General features: G+C 42.3%; 1 protein-coding gene across 3 annotated transcripts in view; it reads left to right on the forward strand.

Moving 5' to 3' along the window:
- Nucleotides 1-17443, forward strand: part of LOC310864276 (max-binding protein MNT-like) — a 36820-nt gene extending 19377 nt beyond the window's left edge. For all 3 annotated transcript variants that reach the window (XM_083772905.1, XM_083772906.1, XM_083772907.1), the window contains 3 exons: nt 11475-11667; nt 13201-13910; nt 15893-17443. In XM_083772905.1, coding sequence (XP_083629031.1) covers nt 11475-11667; nt 13201-13910; nt 15893-16264 — 1275 coding nt within the window. In that variant the 3' untranslated portion in view covers nt 16265-17443. The remainder of the gene's footprint in view (nt 1-11474; nt 11668-13200; nt 13911-15892) is intronic.
- The last annotated feature ends 5746 nt before the right edge of the window (nt 17444-23189 follow it).

A 23189-nucleotide genomic window follows, 5' to 3' on the forward strand; every position in this document is an offset into this window, starting at 1 on the left:
CTTGCTGTTTTCTTGTTCATTCTTAGAAACAAATGATTGATTCAAGATTATTATCGTTGCATATCGGTGTACAAATACATACGCACGATTACATAGCCCAAGTACAATTATTTTGATATGGTTCCTCAGACATTGTTGCATCAATAATCACACGCATTTAGTTGTTTGTGTGTGCGCACGTAAGGAGCAAAGTTGCATAACTCTGAGGAGTTATTAAAATATAAAGGACCGCTCATGCCACAATATCACCGCCGTAAGGCATAAAATGGCATGATTGAAAGAGTTTTGTTATTAGCTACAGAGTCTGTCAAATAGAACTTTTAGCTCTAGCAACATCCAGACCAAAGGAACGTTAGGATCACTTACTCAACCAAGAACACATAATTGGAGAAACTAATGAAGACATGTTGATGTTCACACATGACCCCAAAACAGTTTTACGGACAAATATTTGATTGTTGGGTCAGTTCTCTGTTGCAGCTTGGAGGCACAGTAATACAAGGGTTTATGGTTAGCAGCAGTCACAAGACGTGCATGCAGCCGTCCGGCTGGTCAGGCCAGCAGAATAGCATGATGGCAGCTGTGTGAGCCTGGAGTGAGCTTCAAGCTCTATACTAGTCTAATGCCTGAATAATCTGGTCTGTAAGATCCATGAGAGCTAGATATCGTCTATGTCGGGTGGAAACCATGTCCAAATCTGAAGATTCAAATTCGACCAGCCTGAAACGCGTTGGTTTGTGCAGTGTTTCAAGCTTGTGAATCTGCTACTTTTGATGTTCACAATGAACAAAGACTTAGTTTGTCTTCGACCTCAACCTGGGGTTATGGCTTTTTTGTTATGGCGTTCTGGGACCAACGATTAACAGAGTAAACAATATTCTCTATAAAACAAACAAATCTTAGTTTGACACATTAAATGATACATTTAAATGATATAGCTGTGTCGGTAGCAGTAGCAAGAAAAATGTTACCGTGCTTTATAGTGTAAATGACATGTTACGCTTACTGCCAGTGTTTACAATTACCTTTGAAGCATCAAAGCGTCGTAATTCTACCTCTTTATGAGGAAAATCCGCTTGAAATAGTCCCATGATTTATTTTATTGAGCCGACACATAAGCCACTTCCGCGATCGGAATCACAGTTTCCTGTGAGTGAGTAAGGGCCGATTCATACTCCTATTTTAAAGCCGAATAAAAGTCGGTTCGGCGCTGTAGAGCCTACAATTTGACGTCATTTGAGGTTCGGGGGGCGGGTACCATCCTAAAGTCGGCTCTTCGGTGCTACTGAAAATTTCTGACGAGCCGAAATCATTTCGGCACTACAGTGCCGAAACAGCGGTAAAATAGGAGTATGAATCGGCCCTAACCCGGATATTAAAACATGGTAATCTGCAGTATTCTGTTTTACCATTGAGCTAACAGCCTGCCTGGGGATACATTGAATTTTGACCTTCATGTCAAAATTGGTGTCAGATCCTGTGTTTTTGGGGGGGGGGGGCATGACCTTTGACCCAATCTAAATGTCTTAATAGAAGAGCGGGATGACAAAATACAACCACTATAAGTTATGCCAGTGATCATTAATGGCAAGGTTGAGACATTATTACATCTACATCTTTATTAATGCTTGATAATCATCAAGCAGTTTATTTGTTTTTATGTAAGGAGAAAGGCTTCTCATTTCTTGTGTGTGTGTGTGTGTGTGTGTGTGTGTGTGTGTGTGTGTGTGTGTGTGTGTGTGTGTGTGTGTGTGTGTGTGTGTGTGTGTGCGTGCATGTGTGCAAAGTTTCATAACTCTGAGGAGTTATTAAATGGGTTTTTTATTGGATAAAATTGGTATCCCAATATATTTATTATTTATTTTCTGTTTACTAAAGAGCTGGAGAGATGGGGAGACGCCTGCTAGTTGTTACTGAACAAACTCTAAAGCAATGATTACTATACGGTTTGGACCACCAGAAATATCACTTTCACCACCTTTTAAAGCGCTATTTTATAACATGTATATTGTATAAAAAAGAAGCACTAAAAAATAAGTAATTTTTTTAAATATATATACCGGTGTGTATATATATTGGATAACTTTCACCTTTTTAATGACTCATTCAAAATAGGGGATGCCAGTTTGAAAAACAACAACTATATATATATATATATATTAAAATATGAAGGAGCGCTCATATCACTTAAATATCACCTATGGCAGGGATGCCCAAAATGTAGATTGTGATCTACAGTAGATCAAGAAGGCTGTGCCGGTACAGTAGGTAGACCACGTGGAATGCCCATGAAAATATATATAATTCATATATGCGTGTGTGTGTGTGTGTGTGTGTGTGTGTGTGTGTGTGTGTGGGTCAATGAGAGGCTTTTGTAGGTCGTACACGTACAGTACAGTACAGTACAGTTATGTGATTGTGTGACCTATACTTATAATGTGTAAAAAAAAAAAGAAAGTAATATGATTCACCCCAGAGGATGGGGGGGGGGGGGGGGGGGGGGGCTACCCTGCAATGCATTTGTAAAATGTCTGCAATGTGTACGTGTACGTGCAACGTCTACTCCACTCCTAGACCACGTGGAATGCCCATGAAAATATATATAATTCATATATGTGTGTGCGTGCGGGTCAATGAGAGGCTTTTGTAGGTCGTACACGTACAGTACAGTACAGTACAGTTATGTGATTGTGACCTATACTTATAATGTGTAAAAAATAAAAAATAAAGTAATATGATTCACCCCAGAGGATGGTGGTGGGGGGGGGGGGGGGCGGGCTACCCTGCAATGCATTTGTAAAAATGTCTGCAACGTGGCTTTTTGGCTGCCGCCGGCCCTTTAAGAAAGCCCCCCCCCCGCCTAGCGCAGTGTGTCTCTGGCTGCTGCAGTTGTGAGTCAGTGAGTACAGCGTGTTCAGGCTGCCCCCCCTCCCCCACCCCCCCCCCCCCCCCCCCCCCCCCCCTGCGGGGCCATGTGCTCAGCACTCCCAATGCGAGATGGTGCCTGAACAGTGTTTACCTAACACACACACACACACACACACACACGTTTGTGTTACTATACTTGTGAGGACAGCAACATGTTAAGACGGCGATGATTTTATGAATGAATGTTTTTTCCCCCTTTTTTTCTTATTTAGTAAAAAGTTTTACCTATTTTTTTTTTGATCAAAGTTTTTTTTATTAATGTTCACACGAAAATATTATACAACATTTTTCGAACATTTTCTTCCCCTTTTTTCCCTCCCCTCCCCCAGAGTTCCCGCTCTGAAAGAGCCACAACCCCGGTATCTTGCACCATATGAAATAAAAGGCACATACAAATATACATAGACATAATAGAAGACTAATAGAAGTATGCAAACAAATAATAATAATAATAAAAGAATAATATGTATAAAAAATAAAAAATAAATTAAGACAATAATAATAATAGGTTTTACCTCTTTTAAAATAAAACTTGAACTTTGAAGCCAAAATCTGTTTTGAAAGCTACCCAGCGCATCGTGCTGCTGCGACCTCCTGTTGTGAACTTGTAGATCGGCTATTTCTGGTGCACGATATACCTCAATCAAGTGTGGAATCCTACAATTGTGAGGACTGTGAAATCATGTGTCCGAATGTCTATTCCTCAAATTCTGGTACTATGCTTTATGGTGTACATTTGGTCCTCACAAGTATAGTAGCACAGCACAGCACGCACACACACACACACACACACACACACACACACACACACACACACACACACGATGCAGTCTGTCCTCGTGCACTGCTCTACTTCTTGTCAAACACAAACAGGATCTCTAGGCGGTGCCTCCTCACCTCTCTCTCTTCCATGAAGAGGAAACAAAGGGTAATTGGAGCCTCCTCTCATACTAGCGTTGCCTGCTATGACATGACTTCCCCCACGTTGTTCCTTCGGCTCCTACATAACAAGGTGTCCGCTGATGCACGCTACATAACCTATAGCTTCTTACCTGTACTGCCCTACTACTACTAGTAGGAGGGGGCCAATCGGAGGCTTTCTTTATGCACCACCAGCGGTGCCGCGAATGACCACACCCATGGCCACACCCATGGCCCACCCATGGCCCACCCATGGCCCACCCATGGCCACACCCACCAGTTCATTAAGTATAGCTGTTTTTCACCTTAGCGCAACCCACCTGAACTTAAAGGTATATTCAGTGATTTCACTCAAAAAACCTTAGGTTTCATTTTTGGCTGTGGGACCCAGCCTTTCGTCCAATCAGGATAGAGAGTCAAAAACTAAACCTAAGGGGTTAGCTGGGGACAGGGAGGAACTCGAACTCCTTATATGGCCAGCACACTCTATAGTAGGGAGGATTATTACAACAAAACAAAAAAATAAGTGATATTTGAATTAAGTGAAATCACTGAATATACCTTTAAGCCTCACCCACAGCTGTTGTATGGTAATAAGGGGAGGGGCGGTGTATTTCGATTAGGCCTTTTGACTCAAAGGCTTTCAACTTTCAGGAAGAACCCAAAAATACACAGGGAAGACATATTTGCATATTATAACCATACCTGGGTTTAGATTAGAGTAGTAATGTTAACTCCATAGACATGGACACATACAAAACTACAAAACTATGGCCCCCCCATCTTTTACTACTCTGGAAATAATACCCGATTTCAACAATTGGTTGCTGTTGGGCAGAAATCTCTATATTTTATTTTTTGTGTTTCTTTTATAAATTAACGCCCTACTTGATCAGAGTAGCGTCGCACAAAAGCATGAAATGTAGCAGAGTGACTCAAGGCGATGCGTTTTGAGCTTGTAGATCTGCTACTTTTGCTGTTTTTTTATCCTGAAAAGTCACAATTATGGACATTTGCGGTTTCCACCCCGACAGGGACGAATAGCAAAAAATAGCCTTGCTGGTGTTTTCATCAGGATAGAGAGCAATTACTTTAATACTTAGATGCACATTTCTTTCACCAGAACACAACATGACACATGATCTACTGTATGTACACTACAGTACACACACCCAGCAACATGGTGAAAACCGGGACAATTGACTAGTGAACGTTAGAAACTGGGATCACATTTTTTTTATGGACTTGGGAAGCCCAGCTTGACTGTGTTTAGCACCCATTTTGGTGTCAGCATCATGTTATGCTTTAGCTATTTAAAATAGCAGATCTACAAGCTCATATCGCGCCACCGAGTGGCGCGATACGAGCTTGTAGGTCTGCTATTTTTGAAAAATCGAAGAGACTGACTGACATTTTTAGAATCTGATCTCAGGTCAGAATGGGTTCATCAGACCAGTGTGTGTCCGGCGGAAACCTCGTATGAATCTGATCTCAGGTCAGAATGGGTTAGTGTTTTGCAGGGGACGCCCAGTTTGAAAGCGGGACATGAAGCAGACGTGTGGTCGGTGTAATATAGTTTGGCTCAGCTCAGACCCAGCAGCATCATGCCACTGACTGCAAGGGGGTGGCTAAAGGCCATGACACGCATACTAACGGAAGCATATTTTCACGTGCGTTTGGGGTGAGGAGTGCACGCACGCTTTCTACATATCCAATCTCCATGCATAGTTTCAACCTTTTATTTACGTCATGGTACATATACATTTCTCCCCCCCCCCTCCGCTCCTGCTGTCTCGCCCTGCAAATCTTTAGAATCTAATGTCAGAGTATGGCACTTAACTCAGCAAGGGTGTGTGTGTGTGTGTGTGTGTGTGTGTGTGTGTGTGTGTGTGTGTGTGTGTGTGTGTGTGTGTGTGTGTGTGTGTGTGTGTGTGTGTGTGTGTGTGTGTGTGTGTGTGTGTGTGTGTGTGTGTGTGTGTGTGTGTGTGTGTGTGTCATGCCTGATGACTCATAGTCGGTGGCATTCACAGCTGTGTACAATGCCACACTGCCTGCTGTTTGTTCCATGTGGGCAGGAGAGCAGAGCAGTGAAGGCATTCAGGATGAGAGAGATAGTCTTGTTTCTGTATCATGAATCCACAATGGGCCAACATTTTTCTTTTCTGCAGTATTTCTGCAGTCTTTCACTGGTTCTTTAGGTGAGTGTGTGTGTGTGTGTGTGTGTGTGTGTGTGTGTGTGTTAATTAGTATGCAATGCCTCATTAATACTTAGTTGCGGACAATCAGATCAGCTTCTTTGTTTTTTCTCAGTGCACGATGCACAAGTATAAATTAAGTCAGTGAAATGCTCGTAACTAATTTCGTGAAAAAAAGAAGAAGTCGTACTATACATGCACGTCATCAGAGCTACTGAGGGGTTTCAGCTGTTGCCATAGTAACAAAACGTGCCACTTGACTTGAGTACTACCTAATTTGCTGAAACTCAGAAGCTGCTTTTTTGGCATGTTGGAGACAGAAGTTGTGGTGGGGGGTAGTGTGGGCCGGGGGTGGGTGGTTGGTTGGGCGGGCATGCATGCATACGTGCGTGCGTGCATGTGTGGTTTCTTAAAAATAATATTTTTTATTTTATTTTTTACTTTTAGAAACAGCCTACATCCAAATCCAACGTGCACGCGGCCGAGCACGTTGTTAGTCGTTTTTCTACTCAAAACGAGACAAAGTACGATGTTTGGGAGCTTCTAAAACATCAATCCTCTGGGCGATCATCCACAGCCTAGGCTACACTACAGCTGTGGAGGGCTACACTACTCTGCTTCTTCTTTGGTTTCACATTTCACTGGCCTCACGATCCCACCTAGGGTAACGGAGAGGGAATGTGTTAAAAAAATAAGAAAAAATGTAGTATTGACCTACTTGCTCATGTGGACGAAATTGGGTTTCAGCTCAACCCAGAGAGCAGTGCAGTTAGGGTTATGTGTCTCGTTCAACCAGTCACATTCCACACATTGCTGGCCAGGCCTGGAATCGTTCCGGGGACAAACTGGGAAGTGGGGGGGGGGCGTGGTTCCCCATGCAGGCAGCTAAGCTCAAAACGATTTGAGATCAGCTGGTTTTGCTGCTTTTGTTCAAGATCAAATACAGACATGCCCGACAGCAAGGAGCTGTCATAAACCTCAGGTTCAGGTTCAGGTTCAGGTTTATTTGTCATTTGTATAGATACAGAGTATACATACAATGAAATTTATTTTGCTCAGAGCACTCTCAGCCTTACATACACAGGACATAAACAAACATCTATAGTGCAAGAAAAGACAAAAACAGGAAAAGAAAAGTGCAAGTGAAGTGAAGTGCAATACAGTTCAAGGTCAGCTGTTCAGCAGCCTGACTGCCTGGGGGTAAAAACTGTTACTGAGACGGGTGGTACGAGGTGGTACCTGTGGAGTATGTTGTGTTTGCATGCTTTGGTGACTACTGTCCCAGTGGGACGGGGTCCAGGACTAACTCTAATCCTGGATCAGGGCTACAAACAGGTGCTGAATTAGGCGGGTCGGGCCTTTTGTCCCTCATGGCTATTTATACGTTGTCGATGTCGCTGTGCGAAACCTTTAATCTCCATACGCTATTTATTTTTGTATTATTTATTTGTAGATTAATAACCTACTTTGTCGTACAACAGTGTCAGGCTTTTTTTCTTTAGTTATGTTGACTATATTTGCTATTTTCGAACTATTCTGAAAGTGAAAGTGGTCGCCTGTGGGTTTTATAAATATTGAACCAATTCAAAGTATTAACCAGAGCGTTAATTACGGTATGACTACCTAATGATCTACATTGGATTTATTTGAACACAGATTATTTGTTTATTATTATTCTTTTTCTTTTTCTTTTTTTAATTTATTTTTTCCTCTGGTATATTAACGCCCTACTTGATCATGCTACAACGTCACACAATAGTATCAGATCCACAAGCTTCAAATGCGGCGCGAAGTGGTGCGTTTTGAGCTCGTAGATATGCTACTTTTGTTATTTTTAAATGTTTGCATCCTGAAAAGTAACAGTTTAGAAAAGATGAGCATGTGTGACTCATACTCCTTGTTCATCTTACCATTCATCCATTCTTAAGTCTTAAGTTCAGCCTTCGGGTAAATGCCTTTTATTATGTCTTGTGAGTCATTCAGCCGCCCGGAAACAGAGCTAGAGCAATGATTTCACACATTACAGCCCTGCCTAGAGACAGGAGGACGGTTGTGATTTCAAGGACGTTCTAGACTTTTTCCTTGTATATCTTGGGAGAAAAAAATAATAAAATCTGTAAAAGGTTCATCCTCCTTATAGTATTCCGGAGGGAGAAGACTCAAGTAGTCTAACTGATGCTCAGCCCAATGGTTTGTATAGATTATCATTAGAGGACAAAGTCACAATCAATGACAGCTGTTTTGTAATTAACCACTAGTGCCACACTGAGGACTTTTAGGGGAAAAAGATTGAAGGCAGCAATAGCTGTATACAGTAGGTTTCACTTCCCGGGTCAAACTTGTACTCATCTGGCTGTGTGAAGTCATACATTCTGTTATGATTTCACAATGTTTGAAATGGTCCGTTCCGTTTGAGTTTTCTATTAAATGTTTTGTTGGACTGCATCTCCCATGCTTTGCTGCAGGGGAGTTCCACAACGACCGACACACACACACACACACACACACACACACACACACACACACACACACACAGAGACAGACAGACACACACACACACACACACACACACACACACACACACACACACACACAGAGACAGACAGACACACACACACACCAGTTTGTTTGGATCTCCTGTATCAGCTGACCTCTTACGGGAAACTGGGTCACAGAGAGCTGTTGCCTGGAAGATCCACCCACTTTCCATGTTTGACTCCACCTCCCTGCCCTCCTCATCATGTGCAGTTTACTCTGAGTCTGTTGTTTTGCTCTCGTCAAATTGGGGCTTTTGTAGCAAAACCCTTTTTTGGTTTCAGTCAGAGACAGAGTTTTATAACGTCAATGTTTTGGTGTCCGTTGTTGCTGGTTAGAAATCTCTTATCTCCATATTTAACTTTTCGTGGGGTTTTTTCCCGTAAATTAACACCTTACTTGATCATACTACAGTACAGCCTCACATAAAAATGGCAAAAGTAGCACATCGGCAAGCTCGAAGCGACACATTTCTAGCTTGTAGATCTGATACTTTTGCTGTTATTGAATTAAAATCCTGAAAAGTAAGAGTTTTGGACATACTGCGAGGTTTCCACCCGACAGAGACATGTTGCTCCTTCCCTCTTCAAGTGGTCTAATAATGATCTGTTTAAATCCATTACTTGAGAGAGTAAATGGTAAATGGTAAATGGTGCATTTATATAGCGCCTTTATCCAAGGCGCTTTACATAGATTGTGCATTACATTCACCCATTCATACACCGATTGCGGCGGAAGCCATGCAAGGTACCAACCAGCACATCGGGAGCAATTTGGGGTTCAGTGTCTTGCCCAAGGACACTTCGACATGTAGACAGGAGGAGCCGGGATTCGAACCGCCGACCCATGGATCATTGGACGACCTGCTCTACCTCCTGAGCCACAGTCGCCACAGAGAGTGGTGAACAAACGTTTAATTTGGACCAATCTGTATCTTGATGTAGTGTAATGAACGGTTGTATTTGGTCTCCCTGCTCTTTCATTTATTGACACATTTAGACCACTACTGGTTGACATGTGGTATTGCTTGAAGGTCAAAATGTAATGTCTTCCCTCAGCCAGCAGGCATATTCTGTTAAGTCATTCTAAGGCCCTGTACACGGTACACACATATCAGACGGACATGCTCTGTTCCGTCCGTGTTTTCATGGCCGCCTCAATGAAGTGAGTACTGTACTGTACTGTACTGTACTGTACTGTACTGTACTGTACTGTACTGTACTGTACTGTACTGTACTGTACTGTACTGTACTGTACTGTACTGTACTGTACTGTACTGTACTGTACTGTACTGTACTGTACTGTACAAGCCCTCATCCCTGGCCTTTGTGTGTCTGTCTGTGTGTGACACTATTTTGAAATAAATCTTCCTAGTAGCCTATAATCATAATACCTGTTATACCCCGTCTTTAATTTAAGAAAGAAAAAGTATGGAGATGTGAGGTTTCTGCACCGATAACAGCGACATGAAGAACTGTGTTCTCCATCGAGGGTGTTATGAAAATATGTTTACATGGTGTCATGGCTGCTGCGACATGGATTATGTTAAAGCAGATTATCATGGATTTACAAAATAGGATAGGAAAAAAATATTTCCCCAACGAGGAGTTAATGGCGGAAGAAAGGAAGATTTCAGAGGCACTGTTGGTGGAGTCCTTTTGGCTGGCTGGTGGCTTTCATAAGAGCTTATGAGCTTTAATTCATAAAGTCAAAGGGGATGATCATGAATGTCATTGCAGAGGAGAGCCACTCAACAATATTGTTAACTTATGAATATTGACAAAGGGACGAGAGAAGATTAAAACCTCTTCCTCTGACCTGACAAGAACCCCCCTCCCACCACCACCACCAAAAAAGGGACTTAAAAAACAATCCTTGCAAAGCAAATGATGTTCCTTGATGCCATGGGGTTCCCTATACGTTTGTTAACATAGCATCAAAAGCAGTTTAATCACTTTAACCCCATTTAATACTAAATAGCCGATCTACAAGCTGCTCACAAGCTCAACATCTTGTGATGCGACATGTTTTGAGGTTGTGTGGACTGGAGGTTGATGTGGGGTTGCGGCCAAATACAGATCAATTTGGCCGTCCTTGACATGAACATGTTTAAAGGACAACTTTAGTTTTTTTCAACCAAGGTTCATGTTTTAGGTTGTTATTAGAGAAAGTAAAAGATGAGTGTTATTTCTTTTCCATTTGCTGCTTTCTTTCATTTTAGGCATTTTAGCTGTTTTCGAGCATGGTGCTAAATATGTATTTATTTTTACAAAATATTATGGAGATTTTTTTATTTATTATTTACTATAGCCCTAATACACCCCAGGAAATTACATCTGGCCACAAATAAATCACAGGATCTACTGAATGTGAAGGTAGCCTACTGGGGGGAAGCCACACTGTGTGTCATAGGTTCAATGTCAGTTTGACACATTCAGTAGATCTCGTGATGTTTTGTGGCCAGATGAAATTTCCAGGGGTTTATTAGGACTATAGTAAATAATTAAAAAATAAATCACTATAAAATGTTGTAAAAAAATACATATTAAGCCCCATGCTCGAATGCCCCAGCCCCCTTGTCAAAAACAGCTAAAATCCCTAAAACTAAAGAAAGCAGCAAATGAAAAAAAAAATAACACTCATCTTTTAGTTTCTCTAATAACAACCTAAAACATGAACCTTGGTTGAAAAAATCTAAAGTTGTCCTTTAAGAACCTCTGGGTTAGAGGGCATACAAAGGGACGGACAACTGACCACTACCAGCTCAGGCTGCTAGTGGTCAGCGTTCAGACATCACTCTTCAATGCTGCTGGTCCACTCCAAAACCCATATCACTTTCTGATGTCCTGTCTGATGTTTTTTTTTTCCCCCTCTGCTTTGTGTGTTATTATACAGACCTTAAAGCGCAAGGAGAAGGAGTATGAGCACGAGATGGAGCGCCTGGCGCGCGAGAAGATTGCCACGCAGCAGCGTCTGGCCGAGCTGAAGAACGAGCTGGGCCAGTGGATGGACGTGATGGAGATGGAGCGCGTGCTGCGCCAGACGGTGCAGCCTGAGGAGGACCAGGCCTCCACCTCCACCGCCTCAGGTACCTTCTACCTTCTACCGCACTGTTTATGGGTCACAAGTAACACCTTTATTTATACTGTGTATATGTGTGTGTATATATATATATATATAATTTCAGAAGAAATCACACATTATCATAGATTAAAAACAATTCCAACATTTCCCAAAAGTATTTAATAAATAATAATAATAATAATAATCAGAAGAAAAAAGAAGTTAGGTATGAATTAGGCCATGGACTTGCAGAACTTTTAAGGGTCGATTTGGTTCCTAACTTCCACCCCCTGGAAACCCCACATTTAGAACCACCGTTCTACAGCTTTGTGCTTTGTATGTTGAAAACAGATGTTATTACAGACCATATGTCATGTGTTGATGTTGTCATCGTCAGTGGTGTAAAGTACAATTAGTACTTACAATTTCCAATACTTTATACTATACTACTTCTACTCCACTACATGTTAGAGGCAAATATTGTACTTTTACTCCACTACAATTATTTGACAACTTACTAGTTACTTTGCAGATTTTGATTATATGAACCACTTCAGCCCTATATTTCGGCCATTTGAAAATTGCTAATCTACAAGCTCACAATGCGTTGCGATGTGACACATTATGAGCTTGTAGATCTGCTTTTTTCAAACGATTTTTGGACATTGTATACCGTACATTTGAAAATGTGTGAAACGGGATGTCCTGCATAATGAGTACTTTATACTTTTGTACTTAAGAGTCTTTAGAAGCATTAATAATTTAAACGTGCGGTAAACAGGATTTATTATTGAGCCGCTAACATCGGTGCGTGGTTTGTTTTATCCAGCTCAATCTGAGCCGTAATTTCGAGATAACAGCATTGTGTCAGGCCGCCATCTTGAAACAGGCAAAACCAATTGAGCACAGAGCTGCCGATCTGGGACTGCATTAGGGTAAATATGATCGAGACGATTATTAATTAATAGAAAGCTCAAAAAGACGTTGGCCACCTGGGATTTCATGAAATACACGTTAATTAAAGGGATTGTGACATTAAAAAAAAGGTTTTGGAATTGTTCTTATTTTTTTTTAGGTTTTCTAATCTCAATTGCACCCAAAAAACATGAACTTTTAACATTCAGTAGATTTTCTGTGATCTGGGGTTTTCTGGCTCAAACAGGTGCTCTGATTTGCCGGCAGATTGTGATGTAAGATCCTGCAAATCCCATATATGTCAATGGGATTTGCCAGCAGATGTCACTGTTTTCACTGTGTTGCCTGTTTTCATTGTAGCTCAAAAGGCTTCCAAACCCCAAAGAAAACTTCAGACCACAGAAAATCCACTGAATGTTGAAAGTTCAGGTTTTTTGGGTGTAATTGAGGTCATAAAACCTAAAAGAAAAAAGAAAAATAAATGAATGTCATAAAACCTTTAAGTACATTTTGATACCAATACATGTGTACTTTTATTCAACTTTTACTTGTTACAGAGTACATCGATATGTCACATTGCAGTATTGATACTTTTACTTCTAGTAAAAAAATACTTTTTCCACCTCTGGTTGTCATCCTGCAGAAGGGGAAGACCTCATGGACGATGACCTGGACGATGCCACCGCCCACAGAGTGCCGCCTCCCGCCCACAGAGTGATTTCCCCCGCCCCCAAACTGCCGCTCCCCTCCCCCAGACTGCCGCCCCCCTCCCCCAGAGTGATTAGCCCCGCCCCCAGAGTGATTAGCCCCGCCCCCAGAGTGATTAGCCCCGCCCCCAGAGTGATTAGCCCCGCCCCCAGAGTGATTTCCCCCGCCCCCAGAATGATTTCCCCCGCACCCAGAGTGCAGCCCCCCTCCCCTAGAGTGCCGCCCCCCGCCCCCAGAGTGATTTCCCCTGCCCCCAGAGTGCCGCCCCCCTCCCCCAGAGTGCCGCCCCCCGCCCCTGGCACCACCATTGCCTTACCAAGTACCACCACTCAAGCCTTGCAGCCATATGTGGCCCCCAACCTGATGTCCATCCCACCCACCACCACCACCCTGGTCACACAGCACGTCTCCATCCAGCGCCAACCTCTTCAGCCTCCACCGTCCCGGCCTGTGACACTCTCTCCCCAGCAGCCCCTGTCCAGTAAGCCCACCGCTCCCTACACCCCCAGCGCTGCAGCCCCCACCTCCACCCCAGCACCCATCCAGGCCGTGCTCCCCACCCACACCACCCTGCAGCCCACCGTCATCGCCCACACCGCAGCCTCCCACACCTCGGTCATCCAAGCGGTCAACCACGTCATCCAGGTAAGGGCTGTAAATAATCCATTGTGTCCTTTTTTAAGATAAATCAAATAACTGAGAATCCGCCTTTTTTCTTCCAATGAGTCGGCTATCTTCATTACTGACAAACCTTTAGTTTTTACCTTTTTAAGCTGAATAAAGAAGGCACTGGAGCAACTCAGATGAGTGGAGCCTTTTTCCTTTAATAGAACAGGGCACAAGGCAAGTACGGCAATGTTTCAATGTCTTTTAGGCCCAAACCACACCAATGCAATGCCTTGCAACTGCCATTGGGGATAATGGTTTCATGTAACTACTTGCAAGTAGTTGCGTATCATTGGTGCTGTCTGGGTCTTGATGACCTGACATTTAGATTTAATAGACATAGGACCGCTGTGTTCTTGCCTTGCATCCGTTCTATGAAAGAACAAAACGTTCCTATGTTGAGTCCATTGTTCAGATGATGAAACTCTGATCTGTGCTTAAATAACAAAAATCACACTTGTGTGAATTGACGGGCACCTTGATTTTTGGGTCCATGTTGATGTTCTCATGTCTGTTAAAAATTAAATACATTTATTACAAGATGTATATCAACCAGATGACGTCTTACGTCATTTACTGCCCTGGCCTAGACAAACATTAAAGGCCATAGACTTTAGGCTGGCTATGACGTCATTTTGGAAAGCAATGCATTGGAGGTCACCTAAAAAAATATATTGAGGTGGAAACCTCATACAGTATGTCCAAAACTGTTACTTTACAGGATTCAAATTCAAAAGCATTAAAAGTAGCAGATCGAAACACTAAACTCTGTGGCGGTTGACATGTACTGGTACCACCACACACGCTAATTTGTCTGGTTAATTTTGTCAAAGCTGTTCTGTTCTTTGATGAATCATGTAATAGACATCCAAACACTGTCATTCTTGCCTTGTGCCCTGTTCTATATAGGGTATTCACACGCATAACGTTAGTTAGTGGCAAATCGAGTGGCAAAGTGAGTTTAAAGGGACACTTCACCCTTTTTGCAAAAAAATATATGTTAATGACGTTTAGAAGCTTTAGATCACTTTCCTGGGGGTCTTTGTGTGTGTAATATGTGGTTTTAGTTATTTTAGATTGTAGCAGTGAGCCTGTTGTCTCTGATGTCATGGACACTGGTCTCACTAGTCACTACCTTCCTGGACTACAATTCCCATAATTCTTTGGTGCACTGCTCCTCCTTGTGGATAGGGGGAGAGCTGTCTTACTGAGACAACATGTAGTCCAGGAAGGAAGTGAGCCCAGTGTCCATGACATCAGAGACAACAGGCTCACTGCTACAATCTAAAATATCTAAAACCACATATTACACACATAAAGATCTCCAGGAAAGTGTTCTAAAGCTTCTAAACGTCATTAACATATATTTTTTTGCAAAAATGGTGAAGTGTCCCTTTAATGTTGTTTAACGTCATTCAATGCAATCAGATATGATTTTTCTGTTTAAATGTGTGGGCTGTTAAGACCAGAAAGTCGTTTTCATGACACTCAGTAGGTGTTCCTGCATAACTTATGGCCGGGGTATGATGATGTCACGCACATACCCTCTATTAAAGAAAAAGGCTCCAATCATCTGAGTTGCTCCCTGTGCCTTCTCCATTCAACTTTATGTGTCTTCTGAGATGCACCGGACTAGCCTGATTTAGGCTTGAGACATGTTGGAACCTCGTGGAACCTTTATGTTTTATTTTTTTATTTGTGTGTATATGATATGTCCAAAATACGGATTGCTTATTATTGTGGTTGCAGTAGGCAACCAGACTATAGTATTTGCCTGACTTTATTTATTACTTTATTTTACGTTTTTCTATTCCTTATAAACTCATGTGGGTCAATACATCATTCATCATCGTACTGTACGAAGGAAATTGCAACCACACTTGGCAATTCCCCATAATTGCACCATTGTTCTAGTTGTATTATACTATCAATTATCAATGATTTTTCACCCCTACATCCAGGCTGGGGGTCCTAAACACATCTCCCAACTGGTGCCTTCCGCCACGGCCGGTGGCGTGCATCTGACCGCCGGCCACATCACGGTGCACCCTCTACCGGTCGCCCACCTGAGCCAGCATCTCCCCACCCTGTACCCGCAGCCTGGGGCGGCCTTGCAGCCGGCCATGCTGCCGGCCATGCTGGGCCACATCACACACACCCTCACCCACGCGCAAGTGAACGGCACAGTGCCTGGCCAGCTCACGACCACCATGGTGGGCAAGCAGGCGGCGGTGGGCACCCAGGTGGTGGCCCACCACCCACAGCTGGTGGGTCAGACTATGACTATGGTGACCATGCCCTCCTACCCCGTCAGCACCCTGAAGCTGGCCTGAACCCCAGCCTTGTTCAGAACCAGGCCGCCAGGCAGGCGGGCCGAAGACGCGCCCAGTTAAGTGCCCACCTCCAGGCCGTGGGGGAAACCGCAAGGCCCCTCATAACCAAGACGGCCACCGAGCCCACAGAGAGAGGGGGGGGGAGAGGAGACATGCCGATCCGCAGAACTAACTGCATTACAACTCGAAAAGCATTAACCGCCGCTGAAGATAAACTCGGAACATTCCAAAAGGACGCACATAAACCAGTTTCTGCAACGTTTGTTTCCCTGTGGTTTTTCTCAAGAGGTGAATGCAAATCTGGATACCGAAGCAGAGAGGGTGTCTGCGAGGCCGATGGCTTGCGCTGGTCATGTGATCACGTGGTAGGATGCATGGCGGTAGAGAGTGTCCAGGTATTAGCTGGTGTCACGAGGATGCATAGAGATAAGGTATCCTCATGTGCCCCCCCTCACTCCCCACGTACAGCTGCAGATACTGGAGCAGCAGTTTATAATGACGAGAGCGATTTGGAGCTCCGTTTCTATTGAGGATGGCTAGCACCACCGCTGGCCTTGTGACAAGTTCTGAACAAAACCCAATTGTTGCCACTGTTCATTCATTTTCTAAACCACTTTAATCCCTGTAAAATATAATGGCCAATCTACAAGCTCCAATCTACTTTATAGAATGGTTTGATTTTCCTCTTTTGGCTGTGAGGTGTTAATGTGGTTCACGTTAACTTAAATTATGATATTATCAAACGTAGATATCAAACATCGTCTACATTTTGCGAAAGGAAATGCATGTATTGAATTCAGATTAATTATCTAACCATATTGAGCAGGGATAAAAACCGAACGTTTAACCCCACAAGCCATAATGAAGGGTGGGGATGTCAAAAGCAGAGGCATGAAGAAACCGGCCCCTTTGCATGTCAATATCTGTTTAGATACCATTCATTTGGCACAGATCCACGTCCATGTGTGTGTGTGTGTGTCATTCAGTAGTACTAGTAGCCTGAGTCTGTCTGTACACTGTGTTAGGGTGATTTATACTTAAACGTTGCACGCCGGTGTCATGCACTGAAAATATCTGATCTACAAGCTCACATATTTTCTGGGTGTAACCTTAGAGTATATGGGTGCAACACGGAGCACAACCAAGTGTACATTGACCGTTGTTGGTGTGACAGCATAGAGTCAGCTAGGGGGCTGTATTTTGCGTGTCTTAAGTACCAGGTCTTATTCCCTAACTTGAGTAAACTAAAGACCTGGAGGCGTGATCAATGCCATTTGGCTATTCTGCGTGGCCAAAGAGCATTGATCACGCCTCCAGGTCTTTAGTTTTCTCAAGTTAGGGAATAAGACCTGGTACTTTAAGACACGCAAAATACAGCCCAGGGTGTGCATGGCGCCATAACAGAGCACACTGAAAATGTGATCACAAGCTCCTCCTCCTCTCCAGTGGAGGCACGTGGCCGGCGGGTGAGAAAGAAAACCCGGGCCTGGATTGGAATTATCTCTCTCGCTCTCTCTCTCCCTCTCTCTCTCTCTCTCCCCCTACAGTATGCAGTAATGCTGCATCATGCAGCACTTGCACCCCCTGCTGTGAGAATGCCACAATGGCCTAAAAAACGAGGAGGAAAATGAATGTAAACTTTTCTTTTTTCTGCTCATACTTATTTGAAGTTGATGTCACCACATTTGTTTTGAGATATGATAGATATGATATGCTCTCGCTCTCTCTCTCTCTCTCTCTCTCTCTCTGAACCCTGCTGTGTGGTATACAGTCCTACACTACAGTATGCAGTAATGCTGCATCATGCAGCACTTGCACCCCCTGCTGTGAGAATGCCACAATGGCCTAAAAAAACGAGGAGAAAAATGAATGTAAACCTTTCTTTTTTCTGCTCATACTTATTTGAAGTTGATGTCACCACATTTGTTTTGAGATATGATAGTTATGGTAGATATGATATGATTGTTGTTTGTTAGGAACCAAATGGACCCTTATTGATCTGAGAATGTACAAATGGAACCAAAGGGACCCAAGTGGATGGCAGAGTTCAAACCAACTCTAAAAGAATGCAATGCTAGAATAGTGCCCTGTGTGAATGGCCCTTTACAGGTGCGTTTGGTAACTTTGGTTCCATTTGTTCCCTCTCTCTCAGAGTTATGGGGTGGTCAAACTATTTATTAAAATGGAAAAAGGTTTGTTGAGAACCACTGCATTAGATCACTTTGAATTTGATTTAATCTGCATACAAATGTGGAGACTATTGATAACTGAACTGTTCTGTGGACACTATGGGTACTGCCACACCAGAGCAGAAACCCGTTTTGCGCTGCCGACAGTCTCGGCTGTCGGCAGCCGAAAAACCGGGTTTTTAGACAGCTGGTGGATGGAGAAAATGCTCCACTTCCGCGGACGACTTCCGCGACGGCCAGCTTACATCTGACGCTCTCCTCAGCTTCCATCGTCGGCGGAGGTGGAGCTTAATTCCCATCCACCAGCTGTCTAAAAACAGCTGCGCACACGACGTGTGCGCAGCTTTTTCTGTCGGCAGCGCAAAATCTTTTTCGGCTCAGGTCTGGAAGGGGCCTATGAAGTTCCATATCAAGTCTAGTCGGGTGGCGAGTGGCGACAACCCTATCATCATTTTATTAAAAGGAAGACGCTGTGCTGCTGTACACAGAAAATGGCAGTTATTTACTAGTTAGCGATGGCTATATGAGTTATGCTTAAAAGACAATCATGCCATTATGATGTGAATTCCTCATTTCTTACACAACAAAAATAATGCTCTGTATTTGTACTTTGTCCATGTCAAATGTCTAAGAGACACTACTGTATGTCACACTATGTTACTCACTGTTACTAGTATGTCAATATGTCCATGTGGTTCATCCTTGCACATCAGCAGTTGATGTTACTTACATTGTGTTTACTTACAGAAGGCGAGGTTTGCCAACATTTGGTTGGGCAGAGAAACCTTGTATCGCCACGTTTTATACAGGTAAAGGTTCTGCTGAAATACAACATTTATTTTTCGAGGAGGATGTGTCCAGTCAGGGTAGTAGCAATACAAAGGTTTCAACAACAAACGACGTATAAAACCAAAAACAACAAACGGAGCATTAAAAAGAAAGAGTTGTCTGTCTGTGGGGTTTATAAATATTGAACCAATGGAAAGTATCGACAAAAGAGTAACAAGGGAGCTTGTGACTACTACAACTACATTGGTTCCATTGGAACACAGGTTATCTTTTCTTTTTGAGTCTGAAAAGTTTTGGACATACAAGATTTCTGACCTATAATAGCTCTGCTATCACTGAACTTTATTAGGTGTGGTTCTGTCTGGCCCAGTGTCAGGACCAGTCGTTGAAAACTAATGAAATAGCTGGCACAGAGAGAAATTATCCATCTCTATGTATTAGACATGAAACTTTACAATTATAGCACTGTGATAAATTGAAAGCCCCATTTTGAGAAGCTAAACAGAGGTCACAACTGCAGGGCTCCCCTAGCTTAAAACAGTGACTGCCAACCTCCCAGTCTCCTTTTTTATATCTGACAAAAGCTGAGACCCCCCACATGCACGCACGCTCTTGTTCTTTTCAACCATGTTAACTGCAATAAGCACTATTTACTTCTCATACGATAGAAATAGCCGATCTACAAGCTCACAACACGTCACAATGAACATGTGGGTTGTAGAACAGCTATTTCTGCTCTTATTGAAACATTTTAGAGAAATCTTGTAAAATGCATTATGTACGCAATTTCCAACTTTTAATTTTATTTTAGATTGTATGCAACATGTTTAAAATTTGGGACTAAACCTCTAAACAGACAAGGGGCCCTATGTTGCACCACCCTTATCCATTATGCCTAAACTTATTTGCCATTGTTTACTACTTTGAAAATAAATTTAAAATAGTTCTACTAGCCGATCTAGATCGACACGTTGTGAGCTTGTAGAAAGGCAAGTTGAACTATTTTAAAATGTTTTTTTTAAATAGTAAAACATGGCAAATAAGTTTAGGGATAAGGGTTAAGGGGTGGTGCAAGATATAGCCCAAGATGTCATGTCGCACCTAGGGGTGCATATACCACAGGTTGGGAAACGCTGCAATCTTTATGGTAATACAATACAATAGCACATTTACATCCTATGTTCAGGTAGGACAACTACTGATTGACAAGTGGTATTGCGTTAAACTCAAATGGGAGGGGGGACTCGCCTCACTTACAGTTCTGCAGTAGAAAAGTCCTTTGCAGGACATGAAAAGATTTAGCCTTATGCCCTGTTTTCAAGTGATATGTCCACATTTTGTGACATTATTGGTTGGAAACATTATGAAAATGGCCTGCCTACAAGCTCACAACGCGTTGCATTGTGATGTGTTGTAAGCTTGTAGATTATCTGCTTTAAGTAAAGGTTTTGCCTATAATGACAAAACGGAGAATTCAGGTTTGGAAGTGGTCGATCAGAATGTATCAAATCTGTGACTGAATACAAAAAGAGCACTTGTTTTCTTTTCCTTTTTCCTGTGTTAAGTGTAAGTATACAATATACATTAACCACTTAAACCCCATAGTTGTGCGGAGGCCCTATCTATGCTAGTGTCTTTTCTGTTTTATGTGATGTTATCGTTGGGAAAGCTTTTACTGAAAATAGCTGCAGCGCGTGACACGTTCAACGAAAGCTTTCCCCACAATACGGATGCTGGGGTTTAAGTGGTTAACACTTAAATGTTTTTTTGTTTTATACAATAATGGTTGCCTGTTTCACCTGCATATGGAATAGTTTTCCCTGTGTACACTTTTGTTTATTCTATAGCTTTCTGGGACCATGTATAGTACTGTATATGGGTCAACTATGACAGACCACTTTCCACTTTGATATCACTGTCATTTAGGAAAGTATTCCACCCCTGTAATATTATTATTATTTAACATTTTACTGTGCTGTTATTAAAACAGGCACTTCATGTTTTATTTTATTATAGGTCTGCAAAGTATTCAAATGCAAATTTGTGGAAGAATCTAAATCCATGTAACTTTTTTGGGGGGGGATCATATTTTGGATAGATCTAAAGCAAACAGTTAATAATTATGTATCAAAACAAAATGGATTATTGCTAAAGGGGTTACAGTACTTTCTGAAATGACTATTTATAATAATTATGTTTTTCCCTATGGAGAAAGTTGTATATTGCCTGTAGATTTTGGGCTGAATTTAGATTAATTGTCCACTGTGTAAAAAGCTTGGGGGGAGGGGGGACATACAAAGAATAAACATGAGAAATACTGAATATACTTGTGAATAAATTGTATTGTTTTTAAATGTATGGAGCCTTCACTTTGTTCATTTAAACCAGGGGTCTTCAATTCGGGGGTCCTCAGAGTTATTACAGGGTGGCCGCCAAATCTTTGTTTGATAATTTTTTTTTTTTTTTTTTTTTTTTTTTTAGATATTTTTTTTGCGGCTTACGCCTTTTATTGATTTTTTAAGGGACAGATAGTAGGCTGACAGGAAACGGGAGAGAGATGGGGGGATGACATGCGGTAAAGGCCGTGTCGGGTCCGGGAGTCGAACCCGCGGCACACCGCGACTGGATCACCAGTCCGGTGCCCAGACCGTTACGCTACGGCCTGGGCCAAAATAGTTTTTACATTGACCACTAGCTCTGGTCCACGCACCAATACAGACATGTTTTGTGACGAAAAAGCCTACTTTCCCCCCGTGGACACACTGAGCCCCCCACCACACGTATAAAATGTGTGTGGCCAGAAAATAAAAACTTTTCACAGGAAGAAAAAATACCTTTAGTGACTCCACTGCGACCTCTACAGCTATTGCCAAGAGAAAATCCCTTTGAGTTTTCCTTCCGATGAAAACCGCTCTCAAGGAGCATTTCGGGTGGCTGGAGAGAATGTTTTTATTTTTATTTCTAACCTTTTTCTTTTCATGGTTAACCCTAACCCCATAGAGAATGCATTGGGCGTTTAAGTTAAATAACTCAGAAACTACAAAACATTTCAAAGTAAAATGTTCCAGCATGTGTCTCCACAGTAAGCTGAATAATAAAAAGTGTGAATGGAGTTTCTAGGTGAAAGTGATTTTATGACGTGCCAAAATCTGCCATTGAGCCCCATGTTAAAAGTCTCAAATTTGAAAGCACTATATTTCTAAAACTATGACACCTTTCAAAGATTCCTTTTCAGGCAAACATGTCCACCGTAAGATGAACCTAAGTAGGCTAGAATGGGGTTGGTAGGTTTAAGTATGTAGGACTAGTAGCATGCCAAAGTTTGTGCTATTGCCATAGAGAATGCATTGGGCGTTTAAGTTAAATAACTCAGAAACTGCAAAACATTTCAAAGTAAAACGTTCCAGCATGTGTCTCCACAGTAAGCTGAATAATAAAAAGTGTGAATGGAGTTTCTAGGTGAAAGTGATTTTTTGAAGTGCCAAAATCTGCCATGTTAAAAGTCTCAAATTTGAAAGCACTATATTTCTAAAACTATGAAACATTTCAAAGATGAACCTAAGTAGGCTAGATTTGGGTTGCTAGGTGTAAGTATGTAGGCGTCTCTGTTGTTAGCGAAACATGCTAATGATTCTCATCCTCCGCAACACCCATTCTCATACACCGCTATACTTAGTATGTTGCTGTAGAGAGAACGTCATCATTTTGGACCATGGGCTATAGCCCATATCGTACGGCATACTATAGCACGCCGTTTTTCATAATTTTTTAGACTTTTTTTAGACGTCTATTTTTAGACGTTTTTTATCCCATTTTTGAACGCACGTCTAATAGCCGGCTATTGCTCAGTGGGATGGTCAAAAATGATGAAAAACGAGGATTCAAAAAAAATTCTAAAAATGATGGGCTATAACCCATCGTTTTTTTTCCATTCTTTTCAAATCCTC

The sequence above is a fragment of the Protomyctophum parallelum genome (genome assembly GCF_964188405.1).
Source record: "Protomyctophum parallelum genome assembly, chromosome: 9".
NCBI classification, from domain to species: Eukaryota; Metazoa; Chordata; class Actinopteri; order Myctophiformes; family Myctophidae; genus Protomyctophum; species Protomyctophum parallelum.